This window comes from Vanacampus margaritifer, chromosome 13 (genome assembly GCF_051991255.1).
Source record: "Vanacampus margaritifer isolate UIUO_Vmar chromosome 13, RoL_Vmar_1.0, whole genome shotgun sequence".
Classification (NCBI taxonomy): Eukaryota; Metazoa; Chordata; class Actinopteri; order Syngnathiformes; family Syngnathidae; genus Vanacampus; species Vanacampus margaritifer.
This window is the reverse complement of record NC_135444.1, coordinates 5095065-5110520: the sequence shown is the minus strand read 5'-3', so window position 1 is coordinate 5110520 and position 15456 is coordinate 5095065. Positions and strand designations below refer to the sequence as shown.

General features: G+C 38.4%; 1 protein-coding gene across 3 annotated transcripts in view; it reads right to left on the bottom strand.

Moving 5' to 3' along the window:
* The window catches only part of raver2 (ribonucleoprotein, PTB-binding 2), a 63364-nt gene that overhangs the window by 5844 nt on the left and 42064 nt on the right, over positions 1-15456 (bottom strand). For 2 of the 3 annotated variants that reach the window (XM_077583176.1, XM_077583179.1), the window contains 10 exons: positions 11005-11125; positions 8996-9078; positions 8758-8856; positions 8302-8413; positions 6183-6481; positions 4273-4381; positions 3987-4168; positions 3760-3864; positions 2987-3085; positions 1246-1464 (listed from right to left, as the gene is read on the bottom strand). In XM_077583176.1, coding sequence (XP_077439302.1) covers positions 1246-1464; positions 2987-3085; positions 3760-3864; positions 3987-4168; positions 4273-4381; positions 6183-6481; positions 8302-8413; positions 8758-8856; positions 8996-9078; positions 11005-11125 — 1428 coding nt within the window. The remainder of the gene's footprint in view (positions 1-1245; positions 1465-2986; positions 3086-3759; positions 3865-3986; positions 4169-4272; positions 4382-6182; positions 6482-8301; positions 8414-8757; positions 8857-8995; positions 9079-11004; positions 11126-15456) is intronic. The other variant, XM_077583177.1, reaches the window with a different exon arrangement.

The window sequence follows — 15456 nt, the reverse complement described above, 5'->3', positions numbered from 1 at the left end:
AACTCATATTCCACTATTGCAATATTAATAACCAGAATACCCTATTTAGACTAGTCAATAATTTATTTATTTTGGTTTCCCCTTTAAATGTGCTATATAAATAAACCTTGACCAATAATTTTAATCCCCCATGAATAAATTAATAAATATCCATCGACCCATTTTCTTGACCGCTTTTCCTCACTAGGGTCGCGGGGGTGCTGGAGCCTATCCCAGCTGGCTTTGGGCAGTAGGCGGGGTACACCCTGAACTGGTTGCCAGCCAATTGCAGGGCACACAGAGACGAACAACCATACTCACAATCACACTTATGGACAATTTGGAGTGTTCAATTAACTTGCCATACATGTCTGAAACCGGAGTACCCGGAGAAAACCCACGCGAGCACGGGGAGAACATGCAAACTCCACCCAGGAAGGCTAAAGCCCGGACTCGATCTCACGTCCTCTGCACTGGGAGTCGGACGTGCTAACCAGTCATCCACCGTGCCGCCCAATTAATAAATAAATAAATAAAATAATGTGGTTTATACTTTACTGGAATTGTTTGTCTGTTAAAGGCGCATAAAGGACGTTAGTTGGATTCTGAACAGTTGCACAAAATCGCACGCCAAAAATAACTTGGCACAGTTGAGTGAAAATGAACTAGACAACAATGCAAACATGCTGTGTGTGTTTTAGGATAAGCACAGGCGAAAAGGGTTTAGCTTGCATGACAGAGATGAGGCCACAAAAGGTAGTCTGTCCAAACAAATGGAAATCTCTCCAGAGACGGAGCTGGCGAGCTCCGCCTTCCACTTCCTGTCTCTTGATACCGTCGGCCGCCACTCTTTCCTCTTGTCAGCTGTTTGTACTTTCAACATTAAACACTGATGTGATTAGTGACGAGGAGCACCAGGTCAGCTAATGGACTCATAACATCAAGATATTTGCTGCTTCCTTGCTAAAGTTAACTCATGTGGTTACGGTTGGACAAAATGATTTGTCAAATATCGTTCTCATTATATGAAGGATTTTTATGAATATGAGGACATTTTACACATTATTAAGTTGCCACAATCACTCCTTTAGAATCCGAGTATCTTTATTTTGAAAGCAAAGAGCCATGACAGTACAGCGTGCCTGAAATAAAAGACCGTACTCGTCATCCACTCCAAGGTCACAAAGGTCAACATGACTAATATAAGTGAAGTTGCAGGTTGTTAAAGTTGAGTCAAAGAAGCTGTCCTTTGACTTTACTACTCACATAATAGTAAGCGTTCCAGTCTGTGGCGGCAGCTTGCGCATGTGTGACGGCATTTGGTGCAGCCGGGATGGGGTGCGGCGGCCCAAGGAAACCTGGCATCAGAGGCAGGGTGCTGTAGGCTGGCAGCATGGTCGCAGTTGGTAGGACGGCGGGTGGAGGGGCCACACCGTTGTTGACGGCATGAAGAGCCACGCCTAGAGGCTTACACACATCCACTTCCTGTTTAAGAAACACTCAGCCGTATCACACCATAGTTCAAGTGAGAACTTGAACAATGCATTAGTAACATCAACTGACATTAGAGAGCACCATCATGAATCACTACTATGGGCTCTATTTACGTCGACAGGCGCATGTGTGCTGGCCTATGGAGGACCGAAACTAACAAAATTATAAACAAATAAATAAATAAAAATGGAGATAACAAATATAATTCAAAACACATCTTTATTTTTGTGTTTATTTTTTTAAATTATATTTCAATATTAAATAAATAAATGGAAATGAAAATTAAAATAAAAATGGATATAAAAATATAATTACAAAATTTAAAACATATTTATTTTTGCATTTAATTTTTGAATTATATTTTTATGTTTGTTTTTATGTATTTATCCTTAATTTTGGCAATTTAGGACCAAAACTGCCCAAAATAAATGAATAAATAAACAAACAAACAAACAAATAAATAAATAAAAGTGAAAATAAAAATGCATGTGAAAAATATAAATAAAAAATTAAACACATATTTATTTTTGTGTTTAATTTTTGAATTATATTTTTATATACGTATTTATTTATTTATTTATTCATTTATTTTGGGCAATTTTGGTCCTTAACTACCAAAATTAAAAATAAATGAATGAATAAATAAATAAATAAAAATGCATATGGAAAATATAAATAAAAAATTAAACACATATTTATTTTTGTGTTTAATTTTTGAATTATATTTTTATATATGTATTTATTTATTTATTTTTGGCAATTTTGGTCCTTAACTACCAAAATTAAAAATAAATGAATGAATAAATAAATAAATAAAAATGCATATGAAAAATATAATTAAAAAAATTAAACACATTTTTGTTTGTTTAATTTTTGAATTATATTTTTATATGCGTTTTTATTTGTTTATTTATTTTAAATTTGGGCAGTTTTGGGCCTCTATACTGGCCCTATAAAAGCGTGTATCTTCATTTTCGTGCCAGATCAAGTCTAATTGAGCTTTTTTGTGAATTTGGATGTTGTGATGCCTCGCCCCCAGCACATGTGACAATTTAGTAACAGAAAGTTAGACTTGGTAAAAGCAGGTCTAAATGGTAGCGTAGTTGGTGGATTTGATGGAGGCGCAGGCAGACAGATCGGCATGCCGCTGACGTTTGTTGTGCAGTGAATGTCATTATAAATATGGCAACAAATCAATTAATTGAACAAATTATGATGATTATCTTCCAAATATTTTAATAGCACCCCCCTTTTTAATGAAACTGAGGGATGCCGCTACAATTGGCCAGGAAACTACTACTTTCCATCCGACAACAATTACCCCTGTTAAGTCCAATTGTACCTGCATGTGCAAATATGTTGTGAAAATATGCAGAAAATGTTGTGCACATAACATTACATCGAATAATATCAAACTTAATATTCTGCATTTCTGTTCACTTTCACACTTGGCATCAGCATTTGCTTGGTATTGTGTGTCTATGTGTGTGTGTGTGTGTGTGTGTGTGTGTACCTTGCTGGCATAGGCCTGTGCAGCTGTAGGCTGGGAGTAATACTGAGTAACTGTCTGCAAGTAGGAATTGTAATCACTATACGAGGAAACCGGTGGAACCTAGAACACAAGAAGGCCTTCTTTATTTTCTGTTCTGTACCAAAGATTATGTGACCCGATTGTGTGTTAATTCGATTACTTTTTAAATACAGTGGTACCCGTACATTCTGTAGAAGAGTGTAAAATAAGAAATTTAAAAAAAAAGGCACTCAAGGGTTGAGGAACAAACCCACAACTTCAGTTTGGGAGACAGCCAATCTACTCCCTGAGCCATGCCGCTCCTACTCCTATTAGTATATCGCTCGTCAGCTATAAGCAGACTGTAGGAGTGGCACAGCTCAGGTGGTAGAGTGTCTCCCAAGCTGAGGTCATGAGTTTGTTCCTCAAACCTTGTGTAACTTTCTTTTTTTTTAATGAACTAGTACATTTTAGAGTCAAGATTTCTACTTGCTAAATGTACTTAGAATTTCTGATTAAAAAATCTTTAATAGGTTTTTCATGGGATAGGCAAATTCTCTCGTACACACTAAAAATACTTTGCCATACAATTTACTCTGAATATGTTACTCTCCTCCAAGTGTAAATTTTACTCTAAACAGAGTAAAATTTACTGTGTATAGGAAAAAGTACAAGAACCCTTTCATAAAATGTGGTCTGATCTTTACCTACTGTAAACCACAGGAATAAACTTACACTAATAACACAGTGTGTTTGCGCGTAAGTGTGTGTGTTGCCTGTGTGTGGTCCTTAGTGTAATCGGTGGCTGTGCTGTCCTGTGGCGTGGCAGCGTTGTATCCTTGTGCTGTTTGGTAATGCTGGTACCACTGTTGCATGGCCTCCTACAGAAGACACACACACACACATGCAATTAACTACAAGTTGATTAGCTGCAATGCACTTGATTCTCTTTTTCATGTGATTCCATCCAGGATCTTTCCGTATTGTGTTTATGCTGGAGCACCTGCGTGTAGACCTGGTTGTAGTGGCTGTAATCAGAGGAAGTGTCCGTATTGTATGAGGAGGTGGCGGGAGCAGCTGCATTATGGGAGAAGGAGCTGCCAGCCTGTGAGGCAACGGGGGTCGCTGAGCTGCCGTACACGCCCGAGACAGGCTGCCCTGCCGGGGCTTTACTGCCCAGTGACCCTGCGGAGACGTCAAGGCACCGTGGAGGAGACGCAATGAGACTAAGAAAGACCAGCAACTGCTTCGGGTCTTAGTGCAAATTAATTTGTGTGTGACGTGAGTACCTTGCAGAACAACTCCCGGCATTACACTGGCTAGGTTCAGGTACGGATTGGAGGGCAGTCGGACATCTTTGGGGGGCTCTCCCAGCAGAGAATTCTGACCGTTGTTTACCTAAAGAGAAGACAGTTGACATTTAACTCATTTGCCCCCAAAAACGTATAAATATGTTCTGTTTTAAATATTACCATGCTCCCAAAAACGTTGTTTCTACGTTTTTTAATATTTATTTATTTTTACTGCTAGAGGATACAGAAGGCTTTGATACAGCTTCTGATATGAAGAGGTCTCTTAAAGCAATGGTAGATATTACAAAAACGACCAGTAGGTGGCAGCAGAGTATAAGAGAACAACGAGGGCCATGTTGCAACAAGCTGTTTCCCCCACTGTTTTAAACAGATTTGTGAATAATGATGAAACTTAGCTATATTCTAATGCTAATTGCTTCAAAACAGATACAGATACAAATATACTTTTTTCCTGGTGAAAGAAGAGACTCTAATCTTTCTTTTGGTAGGTTCCATGTTTTTATAGCAATAGAACATAATATTCTGTGGGCCTTGCAAAATCAGTCTAAATCCAGTAAACCAGCCGGGAGCAAAGGGGGTTGCTTGAGTGAAAATGGCTGGGAATGAATTAGTTAAATTGAGTTGAATCACAAGCTGGGGCATCAACTCAGATGTGGCAATTACTAGGGCTGGGTAAGGATTCTAATTTCCTCAATCGATTTGATTTCGATTCACAAGAGTTCAGTTTGATTCGATTTAGAATTTTCCCAATTCTATTTACTTCATTCCAATATCGATTAATTGTGGCACATCAATTCTTCTTAAATGTTAAGGAGATGATAAAAACTCCATAAATATAAAATTCCAAAGTCAATTTTGCGAAGGCAGTAATTGGTCAAATGATTTCGTTTATGAATGAAAGTAATGTGTTATAATCACTTAAGTGTGACACAAACATTGACATCAGCAAGGATGAGATGAAAATATTTTCATAATCTAATTCTATGATTGTAAATATGAATTGAAAAGATTCTGAATTGTCTTAAATTTCAATAAGTCAGGTCTTTCATAATCATACATGTAAGAAAATACTTTTAAATTAATGTGAACAGAAAATTTCAAGAAAACAGTCAGACACCCAAAAAATATTGGCCTTTAGAATTTTATTTTCTTAAGAATTTATGGGAAAAAGAGATATAAAATAATAAATTTATGGTTTTATGAATGATATCGGGCATGAAAAGGAAAATCGATTCGATATTGATAATTCTTTTTTTTTTTTAACCCTGCCCTAGCAATTACTGCTCTCTACTTTTCTAAAGAAATTAATTTCACACACACACGCACGCACGCACGCGCACACACACACACACACACACACGCGCACACGCACACGCACACGCACACGCACACAAACACATGCTGACATTAACTCAGTCACAACCACTTGGTTGAGTTAGGAGGCTTGTGAACCTGAGAGGATTGTGCTCTCTCTTAATTACATTTTCCCTTCATTAAAAAAATTACTTTGGAGGAGACAGCCCAGGGATTCGCTTCCCCTAAGAACGTGAGCACTATGATTATCTCAATGAATCACAATGAAAGAGGACATTAGCAGAGTTTCATTTAAAGATGCAGGCGAGCAGAGGTGGCAGACAAAGTGGCCTGAGGGGGAATGGAAAGGTTCGAGTGTCGGTGCTGCTATATGGGCCAATAGACAAATGGGATACAACTCTTATTAGGGAATATGAAAACACTTGAATGTCTCCATTTGATCAAACCAGGCTGATTAAACGCTTTAAGCAGCTGTTTGACCATGGGTTTGATTGACAGAAATACGACTGAGATCATTGTTATGCGGCCAGGATCACAGTACTCGTGCAATGAGCGTATTTGGTTGTGCTCACCATGTTGTTCAGTGGGCCATCGGAACCGTTATGATGTCCTGCGGATGTATAAACTCCTCCTGGGGCTTTCGGCGGAGAGTAGTTCTTTCTGTGCATCACACTCCTTGGAGGGACAGCCTGCCGATCAGCGCAGCTGGAGGAGGAAGAAGACGGGACGGAGGAGGCGGCGCGGATGGACTGGTGGATGCTGTTTGGTTCTCCACCGCCAGGTCGGGGTTGGATGTAGGGCATCACACCTGCTGCTGACACCACTACCGTGGCATTGTGGGTTGACGCTGGTACAGGCTCGTGGCAAAATTCTGTCAGGGAAATAATAGAGAAAGAAAAAGTGATGGAATGGAAACTCTTATTAGTGGTCCATCAGTGCACCCGTCCCCTGTAGCTCAGCTGTCTCGACAGCCGATCATGCTTAGAGGAGTTTTTCACCACAAACATCATCACTAACCAATTTGTTGGTAGGAGTAGCAGTGTGCTCACTCCCAATACTCACACTTAATAACAACAACGTTAAAACTCTTTGCTACAACTATACTATACTGAAATTGTTATAAGGACACCGATGCAAAACTTTGTATCCTTATTAACATTAAACAAAAACATGCTGAATAACTTTATTAGCATTCTTTATACTCACTGCACACACTCTCATAATGAGAGCCCAACTGCCACCTGCCAGCAATTCCACTTTTATTCCAGCATGACCACAAAAAACAAAACAAAAAAAAACATTTGAGAAGGGCTATTTTAGGTTAATTGACCGCAGTGTGCTTATAGTAGGAATACATTTTTTTTCTTGTTTTTTCTTTTTTGCTTTTGACAATTCTACTCTTTCTACTAGACCACTCCAATTGGATTTTTAGTATCATATAAAAAAAACATCCATCATATGCAAGGCTCAAAATATTTTTTTCTCTCCTTTGCAGAGCAGTTTTGCATATCAAAGACTTTATTTGAGGAGCAAATTTCTAACTTTGTGGAGCTTTTTTTTTTTGCAGTTTAATGCCACGAAACTGGGGCATTATTAAACAATACTAAAGAATGATTTTTTTTTAATCAAGAGTTTTTGTTACACATTGTGTAAAACAGCAAATTTTACTTTCTTGTCTAGAACATTTCTCAATCCATCCATTTTCCAGGCTGCTTATCCATCCATCCATTTTCTTAACCGTTTAATCCTCACAAAGAACGCGGGGGTGCTGGAGTGCGTGACCAACCCAAGACATGCTTAGGACCGCCCCCTCATTTGAATAACATTTCGACCTAACAGAGCGTCTGCAGTATGAAATAAATAAATGTGAGAGCAGAGTGTTTTTATTTATTTATTGATATTTAATTCCATTTATATACTGTATTTATTTTTGTATTTTTGCTGTTGCTCTTGTTATTTCCATTTATATTTATTTTTTGTATTTAATTTTTGAATTCTATTTTTTATATCCATTTTTATTTTCACTTTTATTCATTTATTTAATCATTTATTTATTTTTCATTTTGGTAGTTTTGGTCCTCCATAAGAGATGGGCCAAGTGGTTGCCACCTCAGCCTAACCCTAACCCTAACCCTAACCACTGTAATAATAATAATAATAATAATAATAATAATAATAATAATAATAATAATAATGCATCAGATTTATATAGTGCTTTTCTAGACACTCAAAGACGCTTTACAGTGGAATGGATACATTATGCATGCGCTCACACATTCACACTGCGGTGGCGGTAAGCTAATTATGTAGCCACAACTGTCCTTTGGCAGGCTGATGGAAGCCTGGCTGCCAGTGTGCGCCTACGGTGCCTCCGACCACCACCAAACGTTCGCACCTTCCATACATCAGTGTGAGTAGCACTGGAGGCAATGTGTGTGAAGTGCCTTGCCAAAGGACGCAACGACACATGACTTGGGGAGAGCAGGGATCGAACAGCCGATCACAGAGACTGCCCCAAAGAGAATAGCTACACATTGGTCAGTCAACAGAGACATGAAATTCAGAAGAAAATCAAATCAATAAAAGCAGTTTAAACAACAACACAAAGAACGATGTATTTTGAATGTCAACATGTTTTCATTTGTTTGTAGTAATTACACGTCAGCTTTACATTACAGGCAGCCTACTGACCTGAGGGGGAGTCTCCCAGGAGGCCTTTCCCAACTGCTATGAGTCCTGGAGTCCGCAGCGGTAAAGTTTTCTGCATCAGCAACCTGGATGGATCTCCCAGCAGGCTGGAGGCCTAAGGAGGTGGAAGGAAAAGGTTATTAGATTAAAAAAAAAGATCTGACAGGGTGCATGTGCAACTTGAGAAACAAGCAACAACATATACAGTATATCCAGCTGCCAATTATGCTGTTGAGCCCCCCCCCCCCCCCCCTAAAAAAAGTGAGCTTCATTTAAGAGTCTGGGGTCTGGAGGCAGGTTAGTTATAACATGCCTGGTAGAGTGGCTATCAACGATCATTCTATTTATTATTTTGGTAATCACTTTCTGTGCTAAAAAAAATGAAGATAAACATGTAACCTGTGTTTAACCACCATCAACCCCCCCCCCCCCCAACACACACACACACAGGTATCTTACGCTGCCGATGCACTTGTCTTTGATGTGTAAAAGCTGCCGCTGAGCAAGCTGCATGTGCAGGAGGTTCTGAAGAACGAGTCCATTACCAAACATTGCACTCTGCGAAGGCAAAATAAAACCTCATACTTTCTTATTATCATCACACACTCTCACACACTCACACACACACACACACACACACACACGCACACACACACACACACACACACACACACACACAGGTCGATGCGGTTGTAACCTGATGAGCTTTTCCAAGTGTTAGAAGAGCTGCAGTAAGAGGCGGCCTGAGGAATGGTAGGTTCGTGTGACGGCCATATTTCCCTGAAAAATAGAAAAATCACACTATCAATCAGAAATGAGCGTTAGTATGTTGTATGTTGATCTCATTAGATTGTACAAGTGCAACTGTTGATTGCTTTAATGAAAAGTGAAATAATCCTATGATTTGAACACATTTTCTCTACTTCTTTCTGTTTCTAGGTAAGAGACAAAAGCAAAACATGTTTACAGTCAAATGTGAACTTACATATGTGAACCACACGCCAGATCAGCTTCAAAACTAATTGTAGCTTCCTCCAGAATAGGTAGAGAAAGTTGAACATTTAATCAAGACCCTAATTTGAGATTTTGTCTGTGCTCTTCTTTAAAGAGAACTCCCCCACCTCTCATCATCTCTTCTTCCGGCTCTCATTTGTCCCGCTAATGTCACACGATTTCATGTTAATACCTGATTAACTATTAATCAAATAACGAAGCCCGCTACAAGGCGAGCAGACTCTTCAGGGAGTCTTTGATTATCTTCCAAGCTGCTTGAAGCAAAAGTACTGCTCAACGAACGAGTTTGGGAAAGACCTCAACCATCAAATTCGCAAGATTATTCATGTCGTGAGCGCACAGTTGTCGTTTCCACATTGACGAGGGAATTAATTTCGGCAGTGCTGTGATGCACAACACAAATGAATCCTTATGAGACTTCCAAATTCTAATTAGTGCTTTTAAGTAATTGTTTGACAAAGAAACTCATGAAGTTCCACAAATGTAATTCTCAGCAGGGTTTAAAATGTTTACCACTTTAAATGTAAATATTGTGCAGTTGCAATAGAGCATGGATACCAGCAACAATATCATTAGTTTTACTACTTTTAATTCAATTTTGTGAGTTTGACCAGACTGGCGTTTGGAAGAAAATATCACTGAGAGGAAGATGGCTTCATTTTTGTCACTGTATATTGTTCTGCCTCAGTATTCTTTGGCATTTTCAAGAGAAGGCAGATAAAGACGTATTTCATTCTCAAATCTCAATGTTTGTGCTGGGGCAAGTCTAGTTTGGCATGTTTGTGAATTTAGTAGACGTGCTATGCCTCCCTGGGCGTTATGGCTGATGGAACTGCTGTTCTCCCGGCAATTTGCTGACAAAAAGTGGACTAAATTTTAGACTCAGTAAAATCAGGTCTAACTTGTGGCGCAGTTGGTGTAATGCAATTTTGGTGGATTTGATTCGTTGAGGCTCACACATGGGCACAAAATCACAGGTGCAAGGTGGTCTCTAATTGCCTACGTCACATGCTTAGTCAACTACATTATCCACCAATGAGAGATCTTTCAGTTCATCTGTGTGAACATAAATTTCCCAGATAGAAATGTATACAATTCATAGATCGATTGCTGTGTGTCTTGCATAACTGGACGATTACCATTTTAATCAATTTTAATCTAATAAACCCAACAAATATTTATTTAAAGGTTTCATTTATTCAAAAATAATTCCTGTGCAAAAATGTTCAGACAACAATAATGTATACTAATTCAAAATTTGTTTTAACATAAACTTAACATTCATAGTTTGTTCTTAAATGGCACAATTAAGTAGTTGGTAGCTAACCATATCTTGTAAACCACCCATCCAGTATTGGGCAAAATTACAACTCACAAACACATCTGAATGTAACACAACATAAGAACAACAGCTTTTAATAATCCAGAAGACAAAATTCGATTTCGCAAATTTTCAACGATTCGATTTTTAAAATAGCGATGTATCAAATTAATTCGATTTATTGCCCACCCCTACAGTACTGTAAGCCTAATTTAAATGACTTGCTTTATACAGACTAGTGACTGATTAGACCGTTGCGATATGGTTGGGGTAATAGTTCCTATTTGAAATTATTAGAGAATTACCAGAATTATCAGTTCAAAAAGGAGTTTAAATTTGAACAACTTGGAAGTGGAAGTCCGCTTTCTCACCTCCCCGTTTCCCAGTGTGATAAGGTCTCATGAGGATCTGTAAAGCCGCAGGATTTGTCATACTGGTCAACAGCTGAGCTAGGTTGGGTTCTGGCAGCAGCCCTTTCCTGTTACTTAGAACCTGCAGGTAGATAATAAATGTTAACACATCATACAAAGCGGCGCAAGATGAAGAATCAAAATCTACTGTTTGTTTGATCTCATCATTAGTGCCCTGTGGGGGCTGTTGTCACGATTGCTCTCATTTACATCATCAGGATGCATCTGCCATGTCAGCAGAGTTAATTTTGGGCACACACAGAAAGAAAAGGACAGACTAGATGAAAAAAAAAACTGAGCTCGAGGCATAGAGGAGAGAAAAACGAAGTTAAAAAAACAAGAGAGAAAAAGAGCTGTAAGAAAAATGGTGGCATCTGGGTGTGAATCTATAAAGTGATCACTGTTCTAAAATAACTGTTGTTATCACTTCATAATTTTGCTTGACAAACCAGTGGTTGCACCATAAAGTTCCATATTGTTTAATTATTTTTTTATGGCTGGGTTCCATGGCAACCTCAATAGCCACCAGGTATGAAGTAGTTTGTTGTTGAAAACTAAAGTGCAACAAATACAAGATTATATACTAAACTGACTGTTGACAGGCTAGTCTAGTACTTGCACTCCTTTACTAGCCACACTGTTATAAGATGTGTAGAATGTGTCGTGGCATTGTATAACTGAAATAAGCAGGGACGTAATAACGTAGGCCCTAATACGCCGTCGTAGATTGACCTTAGGTTAAAAAATGATTTGCAAATCATTGTTTTCTGTTTTTATTTATGTTATACGAGGTCCCAATTTCAATGAAATTGGTGTTTGTACTTAGTTATTTGGGATGATATTGTTTTAAAATGAAACTCAGATTGAATCACGTGTCACAAGTCCCAATTACAGGAATATACAGAAATAGTTTGAAACTGACATGGACGCAAGTAGGACCGCTGGACATTTAGGAACAAAGCAGAAGTCACTGATTGAAAATTGAAAATATGCCTCGTTCGCTTGTAGAAATGTAATTCATCAGACTGTTATGAAATCCAATTGAATTACGACTTTGTAGAATTGAATCTTTTGCAGACGTCGGTCTGCACGGAGAGCCCAATGTCAATGCTGGATGTTCCGACTGCTGTTTAAAACAAACATTAGCCGCAGGGTTATGTTTCTTTTTTGTCTGCCTTGGGGCAAAGGCATGACTTCGGCCCAAGTCAACCTCGTTTCCCACCCTGTCACAACAGCAAGAGACAGCATCACTGACAGTGATGGACTGGGTAGAACTCCAGCCTGTCAGGGCGAGAGGAATACAGTCTAGAACACACATGGGTTCACACATGGGATGTACATTTGCATGTGTTTAACAGCATGTGTGTGTGTGCGTGCGTGTGTGAATGAGAAAGCATCCTTCAAGAAGGAAAAAGAGAAGGAAGAAAATGTTCTCTCAATTCTATTCCTTCATTTGAAGAAAAAAAAATGTCGGCATGCATCAATCTGTTTAGCTACTGGCACAAACTCAAGTCACACGCCCACACATGAACACACACACACACACACTTTCAAGTGCCAGAGAGGTAAGAAAGCTGCGAAGAATGGAAAGCGAGAAGCACCGCGTAAGGAGGCGGAGGCAGCCATCTGGTGCCTGGCATTCACAATGGCAGTGACCAAGGGGAGAAATCAGAGAATCGCCTGAGAGAAGAGCTCAAGCAAGGGCTGGATGTTGATCTCGTTCTGAATCTCAGATGTTTGTTTTGCCTTTGTACACATTCATTAAAATAAATCTGAAGTGGCCTTGGGGTATTTGAGTAACCGCTCAGTCTGTTATCCATTCTCCCCATAGTCATTACATTTACTTTGACATCTCAGAATACTGGGAGTGATACAGTATATATTGCATGTTTGGCCATCTTGCTAGAGTCAAATATTTCCTCTCTCACCTTCACGTGGACTTGGCCATGAGAGGCTGGTATTAAGGTTCAAATGAAACAAAGTTATATTGTGCATTCCATTCAGTTGGAAAGCATTTATTCAATTGAGGAATATGTTCAATGTGCATGTACCTTTGTTGTTATGGTGGGCAGAACCTTGGTAGTGAGGGTATCATTATGTGGGGTGAGCACGGGTGTTTGTGGAAGCGACGAGGGGTTCAGCATCCTCATGTTTGTGACATTACATGAGGTGCAGTAAAGACTTGAAGAGGGATTATTATTACGTCACAATTAGGGCTTGACTGATATGTATTTTTGGAGGCAAATGCCAATTAAGATATTTGGCAGAAAAAAATTCCATTAACGGATTAATCGGTCAAGCATTTTAAAAATGAATGATTTAATTTTTATTTTGGTCCCTAAACACATATCAAAAGATATATGAATAAAACTAGAGCATCAGATTATTTTACTATACTTTGTCCTTTAGTATTTGTTTTATTATACAACAGAGAGGAAAACATGCACATACAAAAACATGAACTGATGAATTTGCTTTTAGATTTAGGGCATAAATGTATGTATTACATAAGCAAGATCATGAGTGAAGTTAGTGACCAAACATAATTTATGCATGATGCCGATTAACATTAAATCACATTTATCTGCTCCATCTTTTTCTTTGTTGACTTGAAAATAAAACGGTAAAAAACTTTTCTCACATGTTATCTTTGAGTTGCATTTGAAATATACGATGTACAAAACGAAAGTTCAATTCAAGCCAATCAAAACACTGATAATGGACACTCAAGCTCAATATAAACCTTATCAGCATACTGTACATTTCCTTACAGACATCACGTTAATATTATTCTGATAGGCAGAGGCACAAGCTGTAAATTATTTGTAAACATTGAAATATTGTTGTAATTGTTTACTAATCATTCAAACAAGGAACAACAACAAAACCCCAAACCAAAAACTGTGAACTAAAACCGAGATTCGAACCGAACCATGGATTTTGTGAACTGTTCCACCACTACAACACCTTAATAATGCAGTCTAAGCATGAAAATAAATCTTATCAACACATATTTACCAACAGACATTGTGTCCGAATGGGCATATGAAAGGATGGAGCAGGATATAATTCCCACAGAAAAATATTCTGTTAGCCATGTATGTCCTTTACTTCCTGCCCATAGCTACCGAACACTATTTACTGTTTCATCTTATTATTATTATTATTATTTTGAAAAGGCCTAATATCAGCTCATCTAATTGGTTAATCAGTTGGGTCCAAATCACAGTAGAGAAAATAATGTTACATCCTGTTTAGCTGGCCTCGTGCTGATGCCTCCCTCCACTCTTTTAACCTCTGTATTCATCTATCGGCTAAGTTGACAATTTGTTTTACTTTTGCCAAGCTTTGCTCATACTGGCACAGACTGCGACTGGGGGTTTATTTCAGACAGTGGGAGACAATTGAGGAGACTAATCAGCCTTCAGTACTGTAATTATCATGTCAGTGCTTCACTGTCACATTGCTGTGTTGGACGGGATACCACAGCTACAAGGACTTCGGACTTCTGCAGCCACAGGGGTTTCTTGCAAGTGCATCTGAACGCTGACTGAGTGCTAACCAAACAGCGATGGAGACACAGGTAGAAGTAGCTGTGAGAATGTCAGCACCTGCTGAGCCCACAGTAATATTTGAATTTCATGTTAGCTGTTGCTTTTATTGCTCATCTAAGAAGTTCTGAATTTGTTGTATTTTTGCTTGGTATCATAAGGGGTTGTTTTCTGTTCCTGTACATTTTTCTACCACGATAGTGAGTTTATATTTTGACAGAAAAAAACAAAACAACTATTATGATGCAAATAAATCTTCAAACCCGCTAAGAAGCCATTCAGGCCTGTAACACACTGAAAAATATATTTGGAGAAAAAAAAGGAAAGAATAATTGGGAGGGTAACAAAATAAAATGAGGTGTCTCACTCAGTCACTAAATCTACAACGGCGTATTAGGGCCACACACACACACACACACACACACACACATATATATATATATATATATATATATATATATATATATATATATACATACATACAGTATAGAGGGGCGGGGTCCAAGAAAAAGCTTGCAAATTTGCCAGTTAAAAAGTTACGACAAAGACACGTAGCGTAGCTATAGTCTAATGTGAGGATTCGTTGGTGGTTAATGGGACACTGTTTATAAAATGGAAAGGCAGGATGGAAACGGATTCATTCTTAATTTAAACTTCACTCGTCATATACATGGCAGCAAGAGCAACAACATTTCCTGATTCCCTATCTGCTGACTAACACTCAAATCTGCCACTTAATGAAGTCGCAAATTTCTGTGTTTTTTGCTCGGAATATTGCCCCACGCTCTAAAAAAAATAATTATATATATGTATATGTATATATATATATATATATATATATATATATATATATATATATATA